Source organism: Idiotropiscis lumnitzeri, chromosome 4 (assembly GCF_059441095.1).
Source record: "Idiotropiscis lumnitzeri isolate Australia: NSW breed Sydney's pygmy pipehorse chromosome 4, RoL_Ilum_1.0, whole genome shotgun sequence".
Lineage (NCBI taxonomy): Eukaryota > Metazoa > Chordata > Actinopteri > Syngnathiformes > Syngnathidae > Idiotropiscis > Idiotropiscis lumnitzeri.
Window position 1 is genome coordinate 29045991 of NC_142394.1, and position 26448 is coordinate 29072438.

Here is a 26448-nt window from a genome sequence, read left to right on the forward strand (position 1 = left end):
TAAACGATATTAATACACTCTTAACCTAATAGGCCACGCCTCCTCATTTCCGGTTCCGGTTCTGTTGTGCAAGTCCATTTTCTCAATTCTCCAGATTATTAATTGCTCTGCTGTCCAATTGAACGCAGTTCCAGCTGAGACGTCTGTGAAAAGGATACTCGACAGTAAAGTAAAATAAATGTACTTTTTAGCGTCTTTATCCGTCAATGGGAGGGAATGAGTTAAATGCACTAGCTCATGTTGGTTTAGCAATTAGCATGCTTTCTCTCTTGGTCAGAAATATTTATTATTGACGCTGATGACTCTCTCGGCAACGTGTTTATCCGCCACCGCAGCCAGGTGAAGCCTGACGCGAGCTAGCCGGTGCGGCGTAAGCGGCATCGCATTGTGCCTCAACGTCCGACAACCCACGGTGGGTGACGTTAGTGGTTCTGTTCAGCGAAACTTTTCTCGGTGGTTTGTTCTCAGTTTTACTGAGTTGTGTAATGCAAATTTTGATTCGCATACTGCGATGGCAAACCGCATATTTCAAGGCTTGGCTTTGCCACTCACGTTAAGAAGTTCATTCTTATCGTTGCAAACTCGCCAAATATGTTAAAAACATACTTTTTTTATTTTTGGTCTCGAGTACTTGAAGATACTTTCAATCTGTCACAAAAAAAGATACTGTAATTATTCTTCACATATTATATCCCAGTGTTGTAGTTTTAGGTGAGAATTTTTTAACCAATGAGAATTCAGCTAACTTGTGTTGCCGGGCAGATTTCATAGTAGCAGTGACACATACTATTGATCCGAGACATTCAGAATGCACAATGCGGGCGTCACTGCTGTGTGAGGAGTGAACGGGTTCTTATACAGTTGTGACAGCCAATCAGATCACGAGTTAGTGACAGGAAGGCCTTCTCGCAGGCCTCACGTTGAACGTGCGAACGCGTCCTCACTGATGAAAGGTTAGCAGCGCTACGCAGAATCAACCGATCCACACCAGCCAATCTCGTTCGGCGACTGTTCGAAAATCTAAAAAATATTCTTCATTTTTTTAACCCACACTGGCCGAAGGAGGGAAAATTGTGGATTTGATTGCAGATACACTTGATTTTTAGTTTTGGGAGAACCTGCATGAAGGCCCGATGGAAGAAGAGCGAGAGGTGAAAGCAAAGGCGAGCTCTTAGCGCCTGCAGCTCCGTTGAGGCCAGCGAGAGGAAGAGGTGGAGGAGGACGCCAGAACGAGGACAGTGTGGTGAAGAAGAGAAGAGCAAGGCTGAGCCAGATAAGCCGGCAAGTGGACGCATTTTGAGGCCGACACGTGTAGCGCGGATCCCTTCAAAGGCGGCGATGGCGGCGACTGGACGTTAAATGGAATCTGAGGCGTCAGAATGATCAAGTCGAAAACCTCGTTGCGGTGCGGCGCTCGCTTTGGCCGCGGCTTCATTTCATCCTTTTCTCGCCGTCTTCTCACGTGCGGCGGCCGCGCTCCCTCTCGCCCGTTCCCCCGACGGTAATTATTTGGCCTGCGGTCAGATATTTTTGGACCTCCCTCGGCGCGAGCGGTTTTGATACCTCATCCGGTCCAATCATATCCAGTTAACGGTGTTCTGCTTCACGGCTCATTGGCTCGCAATTAATGCGCCCGCCGGCGAAATGTTATGAGGAACCGTGGTGTTCTGTGACCTCACTCGTCGGAGTGTTGTGTTTCTGCGTCTTTAACACTCCATTTCACTATAATCCCGGTAAATTAAATTCAGAGATATATTTCGCTTTTTTTTTTGCTACATTCTTTCATCAGAGATAAAAGTAAACTTTCCTGGATTTTTTTATTTTTTTTTTGTGCTGATTCCAACTTTGCCCTCATTTTTCAAGTTTCCGTAATAATAATAATAATAATAATATTAAAACACTAATATTTTTGTAATATAGTTATTAATATTTATAAATGAAGGGTGAGGTTCAGCAGCAGCTGATTTTATTTTTTTTCCTGAACCATCATAGCTCTAAATTACAATAATGGAAAAATACTTGTGCAAGCTTTTATAGGTCAAATTAAAAATAAATTAAAAAAAGAATAAATCAATTCAAATTTGCTGTTGAGCCGTGTAGTCGATGCAAATGTTATCATTTTCAAGTCAAGACCTGCCAGAAAATAATTTTTTTAAGTAGATTTTTATAGAAATATGAAAAAAATAAATTAATAAAAAATTCAGAAAATTCAACAAATTACGACTCGAGAGACTTTCAAGACTTTGTATCGGTTTGTAAAGAACTGAAACGTTGCATTTGCAGCACAAGGAGGTTACATTTACTGAAATTCATCATGTGACATTCGGAGCGCCTCGTTGTCTGCCATGAGTGCTTGTCCGTCATGGTGAGTAAGGCAAACTAGTAAGGGGGGGGGGAAACCAACCAAACTCAGATTTGACCGCCAGCATCTGGAGCGTGACTTCGGGCTCGCCTGTCCACTTTAGAGCGCCTCGTTGTCATCTGAATCCCCACACCGCTTTATTCCAGCCTCCCGATGCTTTAGGCGAGATTATCTTGTCAAAATAAGAAATACGCTCAACAAAATAGAACCCATTTGTCGTCTTGGTATTTGATTGACAGCTGAAGGGGGCGTGGCTTCAGTGCATCCAGTGGACACACCTACACCATTTTTTTTTTTTTTTTGTAATTATTCAAATATGGCAAAGTTGTTTACAACAATCTTCTGTCTGATGCGTCAAATTTGCAAATCATTTTCTTTCCATTTTCACAACGACTTTTAATTACACTTGGCCAGAGGTTGATTACACGTGATTGTGGGTGCCCCCTGACCCCCCCCCCCCATCCCCCCCCGATAGGTCATAATCTAAAGCTGATGAAACACAAGGACACACACACACACACACACACACGAGCCCCAAGTTCCTCCTTCTAATTTTGTCCTCTGCTCTGTTTGCATGTCATTGTGCTTTATTTATGCGTCGCGCGTTCCTCATACGCTCTCGTAGCGTAATGATTACCCGCTTACTGCCGCCGCTGGGAAGCGGTCAATGGAGTACAAGAAATAGTGGCGGCGCCTCTCGTTTGTCGGCGTTGCTCGGCCTGCTGAAAAGCTTGACTCATACGCTCGGATCTTACCGAAGAAATGACTTGAGGGAGATGCTGGCCCGCGTTGGGAAATCAAAGATGGCAGCCAAATGTTTCCAAGAGTCACTTGCCATACATAACGCGCTGGCGGGATTGATGGCGACTGGACTTTACCTTCTGCTCTTTCGTGCCTCCGATGATGTTCGGCGCTTTGCATTTTTCTTGTCCGGTTCTCTCGTGAAAGCGCTTGGCGCAGATCAAACAAAGCAAAGCGACTTTCTGTTTCGCCTCAACAGCCGATGACGTTCGGCGGCTGCTCCGCACAGGACGGCGGAGAGGCTGGCCACATGACACGTCAAGTTTATTTCTAGGCCCGAGAGCGCTCACAAGACGACGCTGCGGTGTCGCGCCAGCTGACATCTTTGGCATCCTTAATTAGCTTGTTACCGTCACACGCGTCCTAAAGATTGCATTTAGGACTCCTTAAGATGACTCGAGAAAAACTCGCAGGCTTCACAATGGAGTGCCGGCAATCTGCGGTTGCCCCGGCGACAACCCGACCAGAGTTTTGACGTTTAATTATGGATAATTGTGAGTGAATATTTCTTTAATATCGCTACGCCTGCTCGCGTTTGCCTTTGGGAGCGCGCGTTAAATTGGATGCTGAAGCGCACCTGAGGTGTGAAATGTCTGACGCTGGAAACGCCAGGCAATAATTTGTGTCGCCGCTCTTCAGAACAGATTGTACGATGTCTCACTTTGCTGAGGCCGCAGCAGTCGCTTTAAGAGAGGGAGGGAGGGAGGGTGTGCGTGGGTGTCGAGGGGGGGGGGGGTTATTTTCCTCTTTGGAACATTTGGCCGCCTCGGTGCTCGGTGCTGGAGGTGTCATTTACACGCGCACGTTTATTGTAACAGCCCAATGACGTGCTTTGTCTCTTTTGGGCCGGCCGCACTCGGCAGACGTTTTCAGCACCACGGACAACTCGGCAGCGTGATGTGGCCAAATGTGACAGAGCAAGTGCAGCGAAACCCCCGTTTATTGTGAGGGGTGCATTCCAGACTCACTCAAACAGTATCTCACGCACACACACACATTGTTGCATTCTTCATCTTTTAGTTCTTGCTTGTTTCTGGGAATTCCGTCCTTCAATCTCCTCTACCGGAGATGAAATGCATGCTCTTTTGGTCTGCCGATTGACTCCAAAAGTTGTTCTATCCTGCGTTGTTTAGGTTTTGCAGTTGCAGTTCCGATAGGCTTGGCTAGATTTCTGTAATGCACTTTACTTTGGAGTCAGCCAGTCCTCCATCAAGCATCTCCAGTTGCTCCAAAGTGCTGCCGTTCGCCTTTTAACTGGAGCTCGGAAGAGGGAGCATGGAAGCCCAATTTTGGCTTCTCTTCCCTTTAGAGTTCGCTTTAAGAAACATTTTTATTCTACAACACACACACACACACACACAAGTGCCTTTTCCGAAAAATCACTCATTCCGATTTAGCGAAAACCTGAAATAAATCTCTTTACTCCCAGACGTATCGAATTAACCCAAAGAGTCCGACAAATGGTTCACTATTGAGGAAATAAGCTCGGCTATGAACAGATTCTAAAACGCTTCCATTCCACAACTTTAAGTGACCCCTGCTGACCATGTGGCGGCCAGCTATTATGATATAGTTGTTAGCAGCCGGCTGGGACCAAGCAGTGCGGAATGTCGTCTGTTTGTGTGTCAGAGCTGGCGGTTAAGGCGTGACAGATGGCCGAGCGAGTGGAGACGGAGGAGAAAGCGTGAATGACCCGACGGTGCCTCTATTCAGCTCCTAATCAGGGAAGGGAGCACAGAGCGGGGAGGTGGTGCGACTGTGATCCCCGGCGCCTCGCGTCACGCGCCACAAATCGCCTCTTGTACCTTCTCGTGTTTGGAAAGGCGAGGAATTGCGGATTCGCTTTTAAGAGGATCGCCGCATGTTGGAGTCGAAAACGAACAATGACAGGCGTGCTGCTACTCAGCGTTTTTAGATCGTGCCATCGTTTGTGGCTAGGGATTTAGGATTATGTCATTACGTTCATTTGTAGCGCTAATTTATTTATTTTTTTTTAAGAAGCCCTCTAAAACATTATTAATTTATTTTTATAGATGAAGCTAATCCTGCAAAATGTTCCCAAGAACATGCTCCTCACTAACATGTGTGGTTATAGAAAATGCAAGGAAATAGCAGCGTTAGCAATGCTAAATTAGCATTAGCACTGTAAAGCAAATGTACGTTCGCATCACTTCATTGTTATGGAGTGTTACGCATCATTCCTGAGCTGCGCATATATCACTCAATATTGGGACGACGGATCTGCAAGAGGGACGTGTGCGCCGCTGTGGCTCACAGCCGACTTCAATCTTAGCCAATCAAAGTTGCTCCTTCCATTCGCTTTAAATGCCGTGTACTGGACTCGCTTCTTGGATTTCTTGGAGACCGCCCCCCCGAGGGCCCAATCGTCCGTGTGCCTGAGCTGTGCCGCTCCGTGAGTAGAATGGTGGAAAAAAAAAAAAAAAAAGGTTCCAATGATTTGGATGGCTTGTTGCCCACTGCTCACATATTTATGAATGAAATCAATTGTGTTTTGCTGCAGGCTAAGGTTGAAATCAACTTTCTGGCGGTCTGCCAAATTGGCGCCAAATCAGGATCCGCCTGCATTTGCGCCAACGTCTACAAAATTAGAGCTTATCAGTTTCAAGTTGTACAATCAATTGAAAATCAAAAAGCGGCATCCGTTGTGTCGAAATGTTACGAATTCCGGAGCTTGATATTCCGCTGTAGTTTCAGCAATGCTCCTGAAACCCCCCCCAGGGAGCAAAAGATTGGCCCTTTGTCAACGACACCTTTTGTCTCTTACTGGTTGTTTTTTTACCAATTTGTGTATCAATACAAGGAGTTGAACTTTGCGCCGCCGCCCTCGTCGACGCAAAAGCCGACGGCGACGGGAGCGCCGAGCAGCGAGAGGCAATGCGGCAACCTTCTTTGATGACACAAAGCAAACACGAGGCCACTCACAAGTACATGTCGTCTTCTGGGATTGAGTGACTAAAAGACGTTTGCTAGCCTGGGTGTGTGTGTGTGTTTGCGTGCGTGCGTGCGTGTGTGTGTCATTTGCATGCAGTCGGCATAACTCTGAGAGCCGTATCCAAACGAATGTAACAGCGCCTCCAAATCACGGACGAGGGCGCGTGTGTGTGTGTGTGGAGGGGAGGTGAGTGTGTGTGTGATGTTGTGTAAAATAGGAGGGAGCGGGAGCAAGTGCGTGTGCGTGCGCGCATTGTACCGCCAGGCATGCCAAGCAGCCAGCTAATGAACACATTGATCTGATACAGCAGAGTGCAAAAGGACACGGCTCCGTGTATTCATTTTACTCGTTAATAGCAGCAGCTTGTGTTATTTGTCTCCATTCATATTTCACAACATTAGCTACATCTGCGCCCCATCTCATTAAAGCCAACACAGGAGCCGCCTCAAGCTTTGTGCTTAATTAAAGTTTTTTTTTTTTTTTTTTAAATACCGTTATTGTACATATTGAATACGTTTGAGCTCCTCTGTTTCATGTAGGTGTACCTAATAGTGATAGAATGGTGATTATCGGCCGGGCCGATTATCAGGGCCGATATTTGATTGGCACCTTTTTTTTTTTTTTTAACTTTCAAGGCAGATAAATTCAAATCTGGTTTATTTTGGCTCGCTGCAGCACATTTCGCTCGCTCTCTCTCTCTCTCTGCTGTGCTAGTGACCCTGCCTGCAGCAGCAGATTGGCCCGCCCACAGCATCTTCTGATTGGTTCCTTGTGCAGTGGGGAGCAGCCAATCAGCAGTAAGCTGCCTGTTTGCTTTTTCACCTCGAGTGACAAGCACTACGCGAGGCAACAGACTTTGCGGAAATTTGAATAAATGTCAGTCTACTACAACTCACAACTAAAAGAAAATAATTTGTCGTCGTAAACTTTAAAGAGATGTTTGTTTTCATTGAATTATAAGAAATGCAACTGAGCCTGGGAGCTCCATGCACTTTTTGTTCCACTTTTAAAACTAAGTTGTCTATTTTCCAAGATCTAAAAAAAAGCTTTAACATCTTGTAATAAACATGTACTTAATAGTAATTAAACTAAGTCAAGTTTTGGGGATGCAATTTTTTTTAATTTTGACGCCATTTTGCCCCTTTTTTCAACAAATGAATATCGGCGTTAAATATCGGTTATCGGTATCGGTATCGGCCCTGAAAAAAAACAAAAACATATGGGTCTACCACTAGTACCTAATGTTGTGGGTTTATCTCTCGAGTCGTTTTGGGCCATCAAAGTCCTGGCTCATGATTTGGCAAAACTCTTTTCCCCATTTGTCCGGGAAAGTTTGCTGGTGTGTGGCAAGCGGCTGGACTTGTGAGGCAATAAAAGTGGATCAAATCAATATTTCATAGGTTGCCTGTTTGTCCTTGGAGACGACTATCTGCATGGGCGGCATCCATTCTAATAGCGCGACTATCGGCTATCCTATAAAAGAGAAGGAGAGTCATATTGCAGCCCAAGCGTTCATCAATTCTTTCTTTTTTTTTCGCCTTCGCCACAGCTTGCACTCGCCCAAGGCTGGACATGCCGCACCGCCTCGTGAATCCCTCGGCTGTCCTGCAGCACGCGTCTAAGAATACACCCTAAATCCACATTTTTGCCCACTTGTTTCGTCTCACTTTCTTAACGACGAGGTCTTTTCGCGAGCTCCTATAAAGTGTCGCGGATCTGAAATCTTTCTTATGTTCCTTTTTTTTTTCCTCGCCGCCGAATATAACGGCGTGTTGCGTCTGTCTCATTTGGGCTGCATGGGGGGGGGGGGGGATGTCTTGTACGTTTACATGCCTCAGCAGATTGATCTCTTTGCTCTGTGGCGCTCTCTTGGGACGGCTAATGAGTTGCGTTTGTTGTGCGTGCGTCACGTTTACCGCACCTGCTTATTATTGGATTCCTGAGTGACTGCCGAGGCAATTATCTCGAGTCATTGCAGGTGTTTCAAAATGCGAGCTAAATGGCCGCCGCGATTCATGCTTTGTCACAATGTGTCCGTGTATCCGCGTTGTGTGTGAGCCCGATCTATCTATAGACTGCCTGCGGAAGACACCGAGGCACATGCGTGGGCTAAGAGAGGAGAGGGGGGGGGCGGTGAAAGGGGGGGCTTTTTACCCAATCCTCAGGGGGTCTTGGTTGAGGACCAAGTTCTGTGAGCGTGCTCAATAAAAGCCAAGCTTGTTTCCCTGCAAGAGTAGCAGAGGCTTATTTTTCAAGACCGCACAGTGGGTTGCGTTCAAAGACACAAAGTTGACGGGGAAGCGTTGTCGGCCAGCAGACAAAAAAAAAGCTGCCAGGGATCAATAAATTAAACGATGAGTTTGCATTTGTTAAATTACCCTCGTGGCTGACCAGTTTCTTCTGCACCAAAGCATTATGGCTATCTTTGAAAAATAATTAATTAAAAATAACAAGCTTACACTGTCAAAAAAAAAAAATAAAATGAATACATCTCGAGGCAACATAATGCCGCTCAACTCCCACAGAACACCTCCCAAAGAGCAGCTTTTTTCTACACGCTTTAGTTAAACTCATCCAATCCATAAGACATACAAAAACGTAGACCCCGCCTCCCAAAGACGTATAAATACGTCTTTGGGAGGCGGGGTCTACGCCTTTTTTTTTTTGGCGTCATAGCTTCGTGTTTTTATAGCATTAGAACAGAATATTCTGTTGATGTGTGAATGAGTCCAAATTCCGAAAAACGCGGGGAATGAGGGGTTTCCTCGAGTGAAAATGGCTGCGATCAAATGAGTTGATAATGTGAAGAAATAACAGATGACATGAGATCAGGCCAATAATATCAATTTGTGGGGAAAAAAATGTCAAATTGACCATATTTGGACATAAAAAGTTTTCTGCCTCAGCTCCATATTTTAGCCAGCACATTTTTGAAGGCATCAGTTTCACTGCTCTTTGTTTGTCCCCATCCTAGACCAACATCCCGTTCCTCCAAAATGTGTTCTCAAACCACCAATTCCTCCACTCCACCGTGGACACGCAGTTCATCGACGAGAACCAGGAACTGTTCAACCTGAAGCCCACGCAGAACCGAGCGCAGAAGCTGCTGCACTATCTGGGTCAGGCGATGGGCAAAGAACGCGCACATAATTGTTCGGCCGTCTAATTTGCTGCCGCCTTCCAACTGTCTGCTGCATTTTAAGGTCACGTGATGGTGAACGGACCGACCACGCCCATCCCGGTGAAGGCCAAACCGTCCTCTATTGACCCGGTCGTTCCACCCGTCACCATGGGTACGTATGGGCCTTTTTCCAGATCTCACACTGTGAGCCCAAAGTTGTTGGCATCCCTCAAGTGCTGCAGGACGGACTTAACGAGCGAGCCGCGCGAACACAAAGCGCATTCGGCCACGCGCCATCCCGGGAGTCGGACTCTTTGGCCTCCTCGCTCGTTTATGAATTTGCCCTAAACGCTCTTAACACGGTGCACTGTGGACTTTGGATCGATGAATCAGTGCCCCGCGTTGCCCGTTCGGTCTCGGTGGGCTTTTTTTTTTCTTTTTTTTTTTTTCAATGCTTTTTTGCGAGTGAGAAATGAGCATCGCCGCCAAATGATGGAAAAAATATGAATCATCGCAAGGCATAACTCACCCAATCTGACGGCACCGCTTGCCATGAACTCATTTACTGCCATTGACGGCTAAAGACGTCAAAGATCTATTTTATTTACTCGGCCGATGAGTTCAAAGACAAGCCTTTGAAGTTTTATGAGAGAAAAAAAAGAAATGACCCCGAGACGAGATCGGCTCATTGAACGGAAACAAGCGCCCGGGTCGAGCCGACCACAAATTAGAACAACGGCGTTCATCCGAATTTTATTTCGGTTTGTCAAAATACGTCTCGACAGCAAGTCAAAGACGTTTGTAAGTTCACAAAACATAAATAAACTATTTCATATTAATTCATGCTTGATTTGCTTTTATTTTCGTTTATTTTGTTTATTGTCGTGCAGATTAATTAATGGCTTGCGTTTTTTAAAAAATTTCAAATCCGACCTGGGCCACTTTCATACGTGCGCCGAGATGTTTTGCGATGTGACTTCAGTCAGGTCGCACGTGTGCTCCCGAAAAACATCAACAAAAGCAAAATATTTCCTTTATGCGGGTGAGGGAGGCTGCCTGGGAGATTACCGATAATCATCTGCACTCCAAAAGTTGTTTTGAGTAACACTCTTGACTTGAATTTAATCCCACTTGAAAAATGAAACACAAAGTGCACGTCCTCTTTCGTAGAAATAAATGAGATGGAAAAGCCTCGCCTGAGATCTCCAAAATATTTCTACCTCCTCCCTCATCGCTCTTCTGCAGATGTGAGATGATCAAAAGATGAGCCCCCGTTTACTTCCGTGATGTTTGTGACGTCGTGAATGACGTCATCTGTTCTTCAGCGGGTCACTTTGAGGGCGCATTTGGTGCACACATCTGACGGTCAGAGGTCACAATTAATATCGAACGTGAACGATTACAGCTTAAAATCCGGCTTGAGCATTAAGACCTGCAGTGAACGTAGCCTGAGTGTCCATTTTTTTTTTTTTTTTACTTCCACTAAACAAGCACTCCATATATTTAAAAAATATATAAAACTAATACTAAAACTAATAAAACCTATACAAATAAATAGAATAATAAAAAAATTATAAAAATAAATAATAAATAAAATAACAAAAAATTATAACAAATAAATAATAAATAAAATAAAATATAAATTAATACATAAATAATTAATAAACCCATGAAATAAAGCATTTTTCCAAAAACAAAAAAAAATCAATAAAAACTTGATCGAATTTAAAAACACAAAAAAGTCAAAATGAAAAAATTTAAGTATGATATAATCATTTTAACATGATTAAAATTCAAAACAATGACACGCCAGTTTCCAACATCTGGACGCGAGACTCTGCATTTTTGAAAAGCTGCTACAAAAATGACGTACAGTACGAGGAGCGTCCTCATCAAATATTGTGGCGGGCTCTCATATTTGAAATAAATGTGTGTGAGGGAGGGGGGAGGGGGCGTGGCCTGCAGGGAGCACGTATGCAGGACAGTGGGCATGCATGCACCCAAAAAAAAACGGAGTAATGAGATTTGTAATGTGCGTTTTCTTTCATTCAACGGAGGGATTGAGGGAGAGAGGAGAAAGGATTAGTCCAGTATTATCACACTCCGCGGAGGGCGAGGGACGTGGAAGGAGAGCGGGGTTATAAAAAGAGGACAAGAGCGGCTTTGGGCCGGTGTAGGCTATAATCCTGCCCGCCTACAGAGGCAATCATCGGCCAGGTGCAAACATGAGACGCAATAACTGACCCGGCAACTAGACTGTCTACGCACATTTTAAAGAGCGCCACGTCGTCGACAAGAAAATGTAAACTTCCAGTCCTAAAGTTCCCCCTGATGGAAAGTCATAAAACGGACAATTAACCGCATCCCCGTGCATGTCGGATACATCGGGTGTGTGATTACTGTAATCGTAATGCACACAGTAGGCGCGCAACACAAATGGATTTATAATGTGCGTTGCCGCGCTCTAAGTAACCTTCTATTGCTTGTTGTTTTATTTACGCCGAAGCCCGCGCCATAATGCTTGCTGCGTGGCGTTGGAAAAAAAATGCAGCGACGATGCACATAAATCATTTGCCTGATTTGTTTTGGATAAGTTTGGGCCAGCCCGCGCGGCTCATTACTGGCTTGTCCCGCTACACGGGAGTTCATATGCTTTGCGCCGAGAAAAAGGTCAAGTGGAAAGAAAGCCAAAAGAGAAGTAGGAGAGGGCCTGCGAGCGCGCAGGCGGATCGACGCTAGCTCATTAACTGGACTAATTGATTGATGAGCGTCCACTCCCCAGCTCAGATTGATCTCACTCGGGTTACCGATATTTGTAAGCCTCTGGTTGCGCTCCTGTTTAATTGGCGGGCAGAGGCTTGGTGGGATCAGCACGGGAGCAAAATGTGTTGTTTGCGCTTTGATGGCAGACGTGTACCTCAGTGTGACGAGGTTATGACGAGACGCTTGGTTGTTGTTTTTCCGTGAACTCTTGTTTATTGATGCTTTCCAGCAGAGACCAAGAGAGACGGGAGACTATTGCGCACACACCAACATTCAAGCAAATATTTTATTTCATCTTTCAAAAGCCGGTTAGCTTGATGCTAACATACAATGGGAAACGCCATAGACGGGCTTCCAAAAATTAGCATTGATAAAAATAATATAAAGCACAAAATAATTTCAGCCACACCAACATTCACGCAAATGTTTCAGTTCATCTTTCATTTTTGGTTTGTTAGCCCAATGCTAACATTCGGTGCAAAACGCCATAGACGAGCTTCCAGAAATTAAAATTAACCTTATAGCATTTATAAACGCTGTTGTTAATCATCCTTCATCTTCTATTTGCACCTGTAGGAGATCCTCCGGTGGGATTCCGCGACGTCCTGCTGCGTGACGGTCCGGAGGGCTTCGCCAAGGCCGTGCGTGCCCACCAGGGCCTTTTGCTGATGGACACCACCTTCAGAGATGCGCACCAGTCCCTGCTGGCCACCAGGGTGCGCACCCACGACTTGAAGAGAATCTCGCCGTTTGTCAGTCATAACTTCAACAATCTTTTCAGCCTGGAGAACTGGGGAGGTAAGTATATGAATTATTCATTATTATCAGGGCGATTGAGCTGTTTTTAAACCAGCAATTTTTTTATTTTTTTTTAACACATTATGACATAAGACAAAGATAATTACGTTCAAACATTCTCCGACTCATAATAGTTGGTAGAAAAAAAATCTCTGTCGTAAGAAATATCGGGCAAGGTATTTTAAAACAGCCAAATGTTCTGGCTATATTCATATCTTAATTGGTTATTGCATTTCGGATAAAATGATTGTTTTTTTTTTTGTTTTTTTTTTAAATCAGTCGATTAATTGGTTACCCAAATTGTATTCTGCATTAAAAAAATCCTTTGCATACTAATTATTATGTCCAATGCCAACGTAATTAATTGCAAATTCTTTCAGCACCCTTTGTCGTGAAAAAGCCAAATGATAAATGTATTTATTTATTTATTTATTTTAGAGGGAATTTGTGAAGAAAAGTCTCAGACAGCTCTGGTTTGATTATTAATTTTAGAAAGTTTAAAAATAAAACAAATAAATAAAAATATGGCCGGCAGATGGCAGAATTGGGTCATTTTTTTGGACAAGACCATTGTGTCTCATTGGAATTCCGAAACCCGTGAACATGACGGATTTTTAGGGCCGTTACAAATTGCTTACGATCAAATTGTTTGTCACTGCAAATCTACTAGAAAGCAGATCACAAAAGATGACCAAGATGATTTCAATGTAAAAGCCATAATGTTATCTATCAATGTACACACAGATTACACACACACTACTAAATACTACCACTACTATTGAATAGTGTGCAAATAGTTTGTAAAATTTATCAAATATAAAACGTATTACACTGGTGATTACTTTTTAATATTTTTTTTAATTAGGTAGTGATGACATAATCTATGTACATACTCACAGATGCACGCTAAATACGACTACTACTATTAAATAGTGTGCACAGTATGTTAAATGGAAAAATTATTGATTATTTGATTTACTGATTTTTTTATTTTTTTTTTCATTATTATTTTTTTATTAGATCGAAATGAAATGATTTTGTGATGAAAAAAGCGCTTCTATTCTTTCATATAAAAAAAAATGATATCTTATTGTATTTGGTCATTTCTGTGTTGACATAATTCTAAAACCCAATCACCTGCAGGCCTTGTAATAAAAGTCAGAATGTTTTAAACGTTCTCTTATTTGAAAATGTCCGTCTTAAAAGTGCAAAATGGGAAACAGTTGAAGCAGCTGGTGAGTCAACTACGTTTTCAACACATCCGGGGCGCGGAGGTGTCAATCATTGGCGAGGTGACGCTTTGTTATCTTGACATATTGTCTCGGCGGCGTGCTCTCACATCATTTTTTTTTTTTTTTTTTTTTTGTGGGGCGTCACGTGTTCCAGCCGCTCGCAGGCACAATGAATCATTGGGCAGATTAAGCTGCAAAAACCCTTTGAGGATTAGTCCCTTCCTGATATAGCTTTCCTCCCAACACCGTGGAGGATACACGACATTTGATTTGGGTCACACAACGTATGGCGACACTTATCCCACGCCGCAAAACCATTTGAACCTTTATCAGCTCCAATGGATCTTCGCGCATGCGGGCGCGGCTGGAGTTATCGTTGGGCCGCATTTAAACATGATTTCCTGTTTCGCTGCACCATCGTGCGCTCGTCCTCGTTGCCGTCGTCTAGTTAAGCGTGTTTGGGATGAACTCCTTGGCTCAGCACCGGTCCCTCTCAAAGTCCAGCGAGCTGACGTCGGCTGAAATCCAACTTGGGCGGCGCGGTGAACAATTGATAAAGCGGAGGAGGCAGCTTGCGGGGCTTTCCTGGTCTTCCCGCAGCGCCGTGGACTCGCTCCATTTTCCAAACGCACGCTGCAAATGAGATTTAATGGTGACAGTGTTGGATCAGCACAAAACCACCGACGGCTTCAATATTTCTGGCGTATATGATAAATGTCTAATCCACGACGGGAAATGAGGAGATTGCCGTCATTTTTTTTTTTTTTTTCTGTCCCTTCGTCCCGCCGCCCCCGCTTCCACGGAGAACATTTCACACTCGCGGCCTTAAGTTGACAAAACGAAAATGGAATGTGTTCATATCTTTACTTATTACTTGTTCGTCAGATGTTAGCAATGTCACACTTGAAGAGATCAGCCAACCGGGACGGTCCATTTTTCAATAACAAATTCAATTTGTGTCTTCTTTTATCAGAATAAAATATATTCGCGCTTTTGTTCTGTTTTATCAATTAGATTTTTTTTTTTTCAGTGACTAAATAATCATTTGAAAACCGCCCCCTAAAAATAAGGGATATGGCCACGCCCACTTTCCTCCTTCCACGCCTTTCCTTGGTTTGACTTAAAAGGGAATGAGGAAATGTGCATCGAACGTGCAATTTCTGACATGTCTTGTTTTCCAAGATACGCAAATGCATTCCGAGATGTTCGTAGATCGTTTTATATTCCAATTTTATCCACGAGCTTTTTTTTTTCCCACCAAAGCCTCTCCGGGGCTACGCCGACACCACTCATCCGAAAATGACGCGTCCGGTATGGCGACTCTCGGCTCCTCGTTGGAGCTTTGGTGCTCAAATTTTTTCAAAGTCTCTCCGTCCATTTTCTGCACTGCATATCCTCACTTGGGTGGCGCTGGATATTTTCAAAGTCCAACCTTTCACCAAGGTACGACAACCGGGTCGTCGCGAAGCTCGCTTTTCGACATTGACGCTCATGAAGCGGCCCCGGCTAAAAGCACGTCACTCCGCGACACAGAAAGTTCAAAAAGACCGCCAATTTTAGTGCTTCTGTCATTTTTACATGCATACCTACTAAAAAAAATGCCCATGTTGAACTGAATCAAATATCCCTTTAATACGATGCTTCTCAATTATTTTCTGTTACGCCCCCCCTAGCAAGAAGAAAACAATTTGCGCCCTCCGACCACCATCCACTCTCCGCCCCAACTCTAAATAATCGCATTTTTGTTGCAAAACAAACCTACAGTGTCGAGTTAATACTCGCTGCGCACAATTGACAAGGAGAGCGCCACTGCCAACTAGTGGAGTGGAGGTGCAATTACACTTCATGCGAAAAAAAAGCATGTTCTCCAGGTTCACACGCGCCCCCTCCAGGGGGGCCCGCCTCACTATTTAAGAAGCACTGCTTTGATATCTGCGTGTGTGTACTCGCAGGTGCCACCTTCGACGTGGCCATGCGCTTCCTGTCCGAGTGCCCGTGGAAGCGACTCCAAGAGTTGAGGGCTTTGATCCCAAATGTCCCCTTCCAGATGCTGCTGAGGGGCGCCAACGCCGTGGGCTACACCAATTACCCCGACAACGCCGTCTTCAAGTGAGTCACACCGCGCGGGGGGGGGGGGGTGTGGGGGTGTGTGGGTGTGTGTGTGTTCTGAATTGCTACTCCATTAAGTACATCAGCGCCTTTTAACGAGCGCCAGGATTATTCCGAATGGTTAATCTGCTTTTAGAACCGTCGCCATTTATTGGAGACTAGTTTTTATTTGCGACACGCTTGTATAACTGTCAACTACGATCGTGCCTTGAGAATTTTGAGGAAGTTTTTGTAACGTGTTTGCAAAACTCCACCCAAAAAAGATGGTGTAAAAAAAATGAGCAATTTCCTACTAATAGTGATGATGCAAAGTTTCAACTAATTAACTCATTAACTGCCATTGACGGCTAAAGACGTCCAATATCCAAATTTTTTAAATTTGGCTGGTAACAAATGAGTTAAGATCCCTTCGGCGATTTGAACTAAAACAACATCCAACTAGGATTAAAATCCTAACATATAAAGTGAAATGGGAAATTAACACTATTAATAGCTGAAAAAAAGTTTTCCTGTCAGATGAAAATGCTCTCACCATGAATAAAATCATACATGAGGCCGATCCAAATTCGACAAACGGTGAAACTCCACCAAATATTTAAGATGCTTTTGCGGACTAGCGACATACAAATAAAAATGTTGATTGATTCATTGATTAGCCGTCACTGTCAAGTCTGTCAGAGATACCAATCCGCCAAAAGAGGGCGCCAGAGGGAAGTTGTTGGAATGGGGGGGGGTCAATTGCATCGTTGTCGCGGCTAATTTTCATAATTGGGAAATGCTTTGCATTTAAATCAAAAGGCCGACTATTTCTTCCATTTCAGGATTAATAGAAACTTGACGTAATTATACTCAAGGTCATTGTGCCCCCCCCCAGCCGCCACCCATTTTGCCGCACTTAGCATCTGCATAGATTTTTTTTATTTATTTTTTTTTTAAAGCCACATTTTTTTTTTGCTTCAATTCAATAAACATTGCACCGCTCCTCCTTTGTGGGCACTGACCACCAGGGGGCAGTATAATACCGACTTTTGGCTGGACGTACCTGGAAGTTATCCGTCATTTTGTGCGATAATAAAAGAAATCTATCCCTATCTTGTCTGACTTTAAATCCTGAAGCTGAACAGTTTGTTTTGAATGGAGTGAAAAATGTCAGTCTCATCAAGAGATGACATTTCTCCTCATTTTATCGTCACCGATGTAATGCAGTCGATTGTTCCTGAAAAGAAGTCATCAGTCTTCACTCCATCATACGTGCATTAGTTTGCTCAAATTCATTGCACACACACACACACACGCACTTGCCACACAATGACACCCGTGTAACGCTTTTGAGTGGCCATAAATAATAAACGGCGTTTGTGCCTGGAGCCCTTTCCCAAATAGATTGATTAGTCACCTCCTTGCCGTGGGTGACTCATGCCTGCACATGCACACACACTCCAAAGTGTAAGACCCCCTCCACGCACACACGCTGGGCGCACAGGAATTAGTCGGGGCATTATGACTAATATCGCAGGCCCAAACACACGCCGTCCTGTCCTCTCGGATGCTTTTGTGGCCGTCCGTCCCTTTGCAATCTGATTTCTTAAGCGCTGCTCTTTGAGCTCCTTTTTTATGCTTCCATTGGTCTCTCATCGCTCTCTTTATGCTGCCATTGGAAATGGGGACCATTACGATGAATGTCTTTGATCCATTTGCCCCCATCCTCGTTTTCACGCTGTCTCTCTCTCTCTCCTTTTTTTTTTTTTTTTTTTTGCTGCAGGCTGCGAGTGAAATGGCCCAAAGCGGCGCTATCGACACGATGGAATAAAAGTGTAATTCCGCGGCGTCTAATTGATTTCAAGTGCGTTTCATTGGGTCATGGTCGAAGTTCTCCGATGCTAATGAGGATCTTCCTGCCGCTTCGGGAAGGAGGGGGCGGGGGGTGAGGGGGGAGTTGAGTGGCTTTTTGATGCAGGCAAGAATAATAACAAGCAAATTTAGGACGCCGGCGTGTTTGTGTTGTGATGCCAAGCAGCAGCAGCCGCTTGTGCAAACACTGGACACGGCGCCTGATAATAATCCCCTTGTGGCCCGCTGCTAAGTGCGTGCGTGTTTGTTGAGCGAGACAATGGCGGTGGTTGTGCAAATGTTGTGTTAAAGCAGCTGCAGTCAGGCGCTGACAAACCTGATTAGGATTTCCAGGTAGCGCAATAAAGGCGCGGATTCCCCACTCTGGCTTTTTACGGCTGGATTTGAACAGCTTATCCCGACTCGCATGTGCGCTCTTGTTATCTGTGACAACAACGCCTATTCACCGGCACTTGTTCGCCGCGTGGATGCGGGTGACAAATCTGTGTTGGGTAACTCTAAATCAAGGCTGTCAAACTTGTTTTCATTGCAGGCCACATCAAAGTTATCGGTGTGCTCAAGGGACGGGTTGTGAAATGGCATCAATGGAAAGTAGCTCCGAACGGCCCAGTCGGGAAAAAGTGGCGATGTGAAGGCCGTGCTCGGGTTCACGTTGAGGACAGCTGCTTTGTGTTTTGTCGAAATTGGAACCAATTTATTGGCATTTCAAATGAAAACGTTTGCTTCAAATCTTTTTGGGCTAGTGCAACGTGAATAGTTTGTCTTTCTTTGGCGTCAGCAAACGTCACCACATCCGGCCACGATTAGTTCATGTTGGCTTCCTCGCAGTAGGAGGACCGTGGAAATTAATGGACGCAATGTCCCGTTCAGATGGTTAGCCGACCTACAGTTGAACATTTTACAAATGTTATTACTGTGTTTTGTTTTTCATACAATACTGTGTAGTTTTCTAGTGAGAAAAAAAACAATCAAAAAAATCACATTTGGAGGGTGGCTGGAACCGATTAATTGCATTTCCATTCATTTTAATGGTGAGAAATGACTTGAGATGAATGACTTGTGTTTCGGACCAAATTAAACTTGTTTCTCAAAGGGCCAGGATGCTAATTTTTGACCAGAAGTGGTGAGCCAGATCTGATCTTGAATTTGACGCCTTCGCTGTGAACCTTGATAGTTTCAGCTGGTCCTTAAACTAAATCTCTCTCTCTCTCTCTCTTTATTTTATTTTTATGTTATTTTATTTTATTTATCGGGTTTTATTATGTTTTGTTTTATTTTATTTGATCATGTTTTATTATGTTTTATTTTTATTTATTTTTTTTTTATTTTATTTTATTTTATTTGTCATTTTTTAATTTTTTTTATTTATTATTATTTATTTATTTATTTTGAATGTATTTATTTTTTCGGATTCCTTGACCAAGGGGACGATGGTATGACCTGGCAAGAGCCAGATTGATCCGTGAATCCCTCAAATGACTTGTCAATCCGGGACTGCTCCAATGCGATCTGCTCGGCAAAGGCGGGACATTAAGTACAATACTTGGCGCAGATCGGGCGATGCGGCAACTTGGGCGCGCCTACCAAACTTTTTTTTTTTTTTTAAATAATAATGGCAATGCATAAAAAGTTCGTGACCGGCATGTGCCTTGTTTTGACCCGCCGAGTCCCGTTTCATCAATGATTAGCACAGATGGCGTCAAGTGATAATTGTCGTTTTTGCAATGAAAAGTGAGTCTTAAATAATACGACATTAATTTAAAATCAAGCCGATTGTCAACCCAGAAACGTTTTTGTCCAGCTGGAGTCTCTGAGTTTTGTCACCTCACAAATACGGTGAGAATTCACCTTGCAGGCAAGGTTGAAAATGGTATGCCTCCTGATTCTTTCCTTGGAGGATGTGAAAGACGCATACATTATTGGAATTCTGATAACTGGTATTTTGTGGATTGCCGCTGTCACTTTCCTGATTCATCACAAAGTTCAGAAGACATAGGCAGTTTTACCGGAAATAGGCAGATGCCGGTCATGTTTGATGGGCTGTTTTGTGTGGTCAACACTCAGAATCGGGTGACGAGTGAACCCAATCACAAGTTGAATGTGATTTCTGAGACATTTTGCGAATTGGAATCCAAACGTGGAGAAGTTGACGGCTCGGCTCGAAGAATTGATGCCCATGGAGAGTTCCCGTGAAAGACTCCAAGCTGACCGAAATTATTGTCGGCCTGTTCTCTGTTTTTGGACTCTGGTCTGCTGGATGTTGATGTTGCCGGACACTGGCCGGCTTATCTCCCTTAACCGCTTATTCTCAGGCGCTTGTTGTTCCTGTTACGGTCATCATGTGTTTCGGCGTACCGGCCGGGACGGAGGACACTTTTCTCATTTGATCACACAATGCAAAGCCTTTTCGTTGTCTCCTGATTCAAACGTCGTCTTTCCAGGTTCTGCGAGGTGGCAAAAGAGAACGGCATGGACGTCTTCCGCGTTTTCGATTCCCTCAACTACCTGCCCAACATGCTGCTGGGCATGGAAGCCGCCGGATCAGCGGGGGGCGTCGTGGAGGCCGCCATCTCGTACACGGGCGACGTGTCGGACCCCATGAGACAAAAGTACTCGCTCAGCTACTATCTGGAACTGGCCGAGGAGCTCGTCAAAGCCGGGACGCACATCCTTTGCATCAAGGTTTGGAAATGGGATTGGGATTGAAGTTCCGTATTTTCACGGCCAAAAGATGCGGCGTATTAAAAAGGACAGCGGCAGTTGTGGGCACTAGCTCGCGCATGCTAGCTCGCGCATGCTAGCTCACGCATGCTAACTCGCGCATGCTAGCTCGCGCATGCTAGCTCGCGCATGCTATTTCGCGCATGCTAGCTCGCGCATGCTAGCTCGCGCATGCTAGCTCGCGCATGCTAGCTCGCGCATGCTAGCTCGCGCATGCTAGCTCGCAATTGCACCTCGCGCATGCTAGCTCGCGCATGCTAGCTCTCATTTAGAGACCGGCAGCTTTATCAACGGGAGTCCCACAGGTGCTGTGGGAGCTTTCGTGACAACATAGCAAATCAACAACGTCAGCGGACGGATGTCCCTCGTCACCACACTCCTCAGAGTCACCGTTCTAAATCTAAACCAAAACGGTCACTGAACAGCACAACAGCAAACAATGAAACAAAGAAATGCAATTAACACAAAATATCTCTGCATCATCTCCCATAAAGAAATAAAAATAACCCAAAAAGAGTGCTGCAATGCATTCTGGGAGTCTTTCAGCCTCAGCCAATCAGATGGCTGGTTAGAGAGACGTCGGGAGTGGTGTGCTTTGGGCAGCATGTTTTTTTTTTTCAGAGTTTATTGGTATATGGTAAATTACCAAAAGTGAATAATCAATTTCATTTCGCTGTCTTTGGATCGCAGGATATGGCCGGCCTGCTCAAGCCCGAGTCCAGCAAGCTCCTCATCGGCGCTCTGAGGGACCGCTTCCCACACGTGCCCATTCACGTGCACACGCACGACACGGCCGGCGCGGGCGTGGCCGCCATGCTGGCGTGTGCGGAGGCCGGCGCGGACATCGTGGACGTGGCGGTGAGTACGACATGCGTTGACCTTGTAAGAGCGAAGAGAATGAGCGAAAGAGTCCAAACGCAGCCCGTGTCGCCTTTTTGTGCACTTTCCATCTTGATGCAAAGGCGCCCGCGCATAATTCCATTAACGTTGAACAAATCTCATTTTTCTCATGTTTGCAAAATGACATCAGAAAAGATTCTCCAAAGCATTCATTCAACCGAGACGCTGCTATTTGCAATTTGGGCCTCCGAATATTTCCATACGACTTTCCCTCAGTGGCAGAAAGTAAAGTGGATTATTTGCATTGTCTGGCTGCCACTGATGGTTTTTCGGGTTGAAATCATTTTTTTTTTTTGTGTCCGCGTCACCCTCAGGTTGACTCGATGGCCGGCATGACGTCCCAACCCAGCATGGGCGCGATCGTGGCCTGCGCCAAAGGAACCAAGTTGGACACCGGTGAGCTTGTTTCTGTCCCCCGAAAGGGAAGCGCGGGCGTACCTCAAGGATAAATAAAAGCCGGCTGTGTTGTGGAAGATGTAAATCTTTGAGGGTTGTTCTTAATGGTCTGGAACATGTTGGGGCCAGAAGTGATTTGCGTTTTGAGAGCGTCCTTCCCCTCACGTACAATCGATAAACGACAGCATGTTGGTTATTGAAGTCGGCGACGCGACGCGACGGCGCGCTGGACTCGCTGATATTCGGCCAATTAGGAAGGGGAAGGAAACGAGGGAAGAGTGAGCTGGAGCTGGAGCCAAAGAATAATCAATAAGAAAGACGTTGGCTGGCTTCATTAATGAAAGGATTTGAAGTTGTGCTCGGATGCCGTTGAATAAAGTTGGATTGTCGTCGCACGGTAGAGTTGAAGAGCGTGCGACGTGAATTGGGAGATTGGTTTCCAAATGCTTGAAGATAATTGCGGAATATGTTGAGATTGAAAACTGCGGAGATACGAACTGGAAAATTGTTTTCATAGCTCGTGGGGCGGAATCGAACACATGACCCCGATGTCTTATTTACAAAAAAAAAAAATTATATTTAAAATGTTTTTAATTTTCTGTAAAGGAATAATATATGTTTATATATAAATATCTACTTAGTCTTCGGTCTGTTTTGCGTACTTTTGAGCGATTATTCTCCCGAAGCTCGTTTCTTTTATCACATTCAAGCGCATCACTTTGGGTTCTCCGTTCTTCTTTTGAAGGCCTGCCGCCTCTCGTCTTTTCATTCTTACCAAACAGTGCAGCCTTGGTTGCTTCAAAAATGTTCCGCACTCTTTCTGACCTTAGACTGTTCAAATCACCCTCCTCACCCCTCTTTTTTCTTTTTTTTTTGGGGTTATTTTCCCCATCTGGGCTCCCACGCATTAATAAGTCTTTTGCTGCCTGCTGTGCTTCCGCTTTCACGTTGTCTCGTCCTCCTCCTCCTCCTCGTCCTCAGTGGCGTAGCAACAGCACTTTCCATGCACATTTCACTCTGCAGCCTTTTGGCAAGCGCGCCGTCACTGTTTGTGTTTGTGTTTGTGGTGAAAAGTGAGCGTTAATCCATTTGTCTCCTCATTCAAACGCTGGCACACTTTGGGGATGCCATATTTATTTGGCAAAGTGTCCATTTGTTGCTCTTCCTTACTTAACCGTGAAGATGATTTCATTAATGGCCGCTGCCATTTGATGATGCGGCGTCAAGCGTACGCTTGCCAGATCTCGTATGGCTGTTTTGTGCAAATAGCTCAGTGACACATTGAGAAAAAGTTGGAATGCAATAACATGATCATTTCATAAAAAAAAAGAAAAAAGATGGATCCATACACATGTTAACCAATTGGCAAGCCTACTTCAGATTTAAGCAAATGAAAAGCTTGCGACATCGCCACGGAAATATGAGACTTGTACTGCCCTCCATAATTATTGGCATCCCTGGTTAAGATGTTCATTCCATTTTAATGCATTCCGTTTTTGTCTAAATCAGGGGTGGGCAAACTTTTTGATTGGCGGGCCACCTTGGCGGGTTCTAAAATGTGACAGAGGGGCCCGAACAAGGAGCAGATGGACAAAGTGTTTTGGGAACCTCACCTTTTCGGAGTGAAAAAAAAAAAAAAAAAAAATACATTTCATTTGAAATGAAAGTGAACAAAAACATTCCAACAATATCTATGTCTTTGAAAAACCACAGTATTTAGAAAATAAAACATTAAAAAGGTTTATTCATTTCATTTTTTTTCCAAGTTCGGCGGGCCGGATTAAGACGTTTAACGGGCCGCATGTGGCCCCCGGGCCGTAGTTTGCCCACACCTGGTGTAAATAATACATGACTACAATTTTAAAAATAAATAAATCCAAGATTTGCACGGTGGGGTTGAGGTCTGGGGACTGAGATGGCTTTTAATTGACTGTTTGGTGAGGCGTGGCTGCAATTTTCAATCTAAACAATTTTATGGTGAACACATCTTCACTTCAGAGGCCTTCAATCACTGAGCGTGTAATTACATATCTATTATTTGAGAATATTTTTCAACGATTTAAGGCATCCTCTCCGGAATAAAAGCAGTTATATTATGAGAATGAATTTGTAGCTTGTAAAACTTGGACTTAAATATTATAACGTTATCTTTGAAAAATATAAATCTCCACACACTAAAAATACTTGATTCCTATAGCATTAGCATTAATCTATTCGAGCTCCCTCCCATAAAATGAAAATCTTTATAGCACTCGTATAAAAAAAAAATGACATGAAATGGACTGTACAGAATTGCACATTTTTGGCCACATTATTTTTTTTTTTCGCTTCTATTCGATGGACTTTGTCCTGCTCTTTCTGTTGTGTGCAGTGTGACCACCTGGGGGCAGTATAAAAGTCATACGTTAATACATCCGTCGAGGATAAAGAATATATGCATCCACAATGCACCCTCTGAAATTTCCTAAATGAGATTTTTGATGTGGTTATTGGCACAAAAGATTATTAAAAATACTTCTGTTTACATAACCTGAAGGGTTTTTTTTTTTTTTTTTAAGCTGTGCGCACACGTGCCTTGTTTTGCGTTGTCCTCCGCGCCGCCAATAACGCTTCGATCGACTGTGACTGATGTGCGCGTGAAAGGCGGCGCGTCGGCGTCGTGACGGATGCGGCGAGGAGTTGAACCAAGCGGCCGCAAATCAACAAGCGGCGCCGACTTCCACCTCCGGCTCCGTCGTTGAACATTTAATGCGCCATTAAGCTTTTAGACGCGAGGCGAGAAAAGTCGGCCTTGCGTCCGTCTTGGGAATCATGCGAATGCGAGGCCGTTTGAAGCTGACTTGAAACTTGTGCCGCGCGCTGGCAGGTATCGCTCTGGAGAAGGTGTTTGACTACAGCGAGTACTGGGAAGTGGCTCGAGGCCTCTACGCTCCGTTCGACTGCACGGCCACCATGAAGTCCGGCAACGCCGACGTGTACGAGAACGAGATACCCGGAGGACAGTACACCAACCTTCACTTCCAGGTGCCTTGCGGCTATTCTCTTTCCCCCCCCCCCAAGCTCAATGAAGCGAAATGGCGTTTTAGTCTCACAGCTGACCTGTGAAATGGAGCTGATGTCAACACCGGCCGCACCGCAGGCTGTCCTGCAGGTCGAGCTACGACCGTCTAATAATCGAGTTTGCTCGACCAACAGAAGTCATGCTGACGTGTCACACAAACAACAGAAAGCGTTTTTTTTTTTCTTCTCACCACGCCTACACAATCGAATGAGATCCGAGAGGAAATAACTTGCATCACCGGCTCCCTCTAGTGGTGCAGTTCATTTGCGTTTCACGTTTTTCAATCCTTGGAATTTTCTCAAAAATTGAAAATGCACCTCGTAAATCGGATGACGGCTTTTCAGTTGGTGGTCGAATTCAAATTCCTTCCTATTAATTTTTGCGTTCTCATTCTCAGGCGCATCAGAATCGCGAGCAGGCATCCGCGTTTTCATGACATCACAACTCGTTCCTGCCTCCATTTTTTTTCGAGGCCTGCTTTTTTTTTGCTTGAAGCGACGCTCGATGTCGTTTGACGGCAACAAAAGCGAGCAAAGACGCACGTCTCAACTCGAATTGTCGTGATTGGTCTGATCTTGTCAATCCATCAAATAAACATACGCTACAATTAGAATAAACTATTTCACGTAAAATACTTCACCAAAGAAAGTCGTGCGTCAGAAGTATAAAAATGTTTCAACGAGACGCGTGTGATGGTTCAGAAAAATACGGAACTCGATGTGGTTTTGAACGTTCATTTTTCTACAGTTTTTATTTAATATTTTTCACGTTTTTTTTTCTTTTTCCTTTTTTTTTTTTTTTTTTAACTGCGCATAATACGATTTATTGTAAAAAATATTTTTGAAACCTCATCACATTTTTTAAGACTACTCCAACCTTAAGAAAACAATTTCAGCACTCTGGACAGCGCCACCGCCTAATGACTTGAAATCCGCTTCAAGCCGTCCACGGTGTTGCGGTCCAGATCCACAAAATTGTGTTTTGCCTGCGTTCTCTAAATATCCATTGAAAAAAAACCCGAAGTGTGGGTGTTCCTAATATTGTGGCTCGTCCTTGTAAGTGGCTGCGAAGCGTTTAGAAGTTGACCCAGAATTTCCAAGTAATCATCTTGCTCACGCTCCGCCGGTTGATGTTGTTGTTGTGTGACTGCAGGCGCACAGCATGGGCCTGGGGAATAAGTTCAAGGAGGTGAAGAAGGCCTACACTGAAGCCAACAAGCTACTTGGAGACCTCATTAAGGTGAGTCGAGGAGATGAAACGCCGCCAACATCGCCGAGGCTCAATTACGCGTCGCCTTCCTTCTTGCAAGCCGCCGAGAAAAAAAAAAAATTGCCGAGCGGATGTGACATGAGTGTCCTTCCTCCTTTTTCTTCATCCAGC

At 44.4% G+C, this 26448-nt stretch overlaps 1 protein-coding gene across 1 annotated transcript in view; it reads left to right on the forward strand.

The window, feature by feature from the left end:
* Positions 1 to 26448, forward strand: part of LOC148339076 (pyruvate carboxylase, mitochondrial-like) — a 143834-nt gene that overhangs the window by 108734 nt on the left and 8652 nt on the right. Inside the window, exons 13-21 of the mRNA XM_088294800.1 lie at positions 9091 to 9235; positions 9320 to 9409; positions 12577 to 12798; positions 15983 to 16139; positions 20432 to 20672; positions 21402 to 21569; positions 21926 to 22007; positions 24874 to 25031; positions 26221 to 26307. Of these exons, the coding sequence (XP_088150926.1) occupies positions 9091 to 9235; positions 9320 to 9409; positions 12577 to 12798; positions 15983 to 16139; positions 20432 to 20672; positions 21402 to 21569; positions 21926 to 22007; positions 24874 to 25031; positions 26221 to 26307 (1350 nt within the window). The remainder of the gene's footprint in view (positions 1 to 9090; positions 9236 to 9319; positions 9410 to 12576; positions 12799 to 15982; positions 16140 to 20431; positions 20673 to 21401; positions 21570 to 21925; positions 22008 to 24873; positions 25032 to 26220; positions 26308 to 26448) is intronic.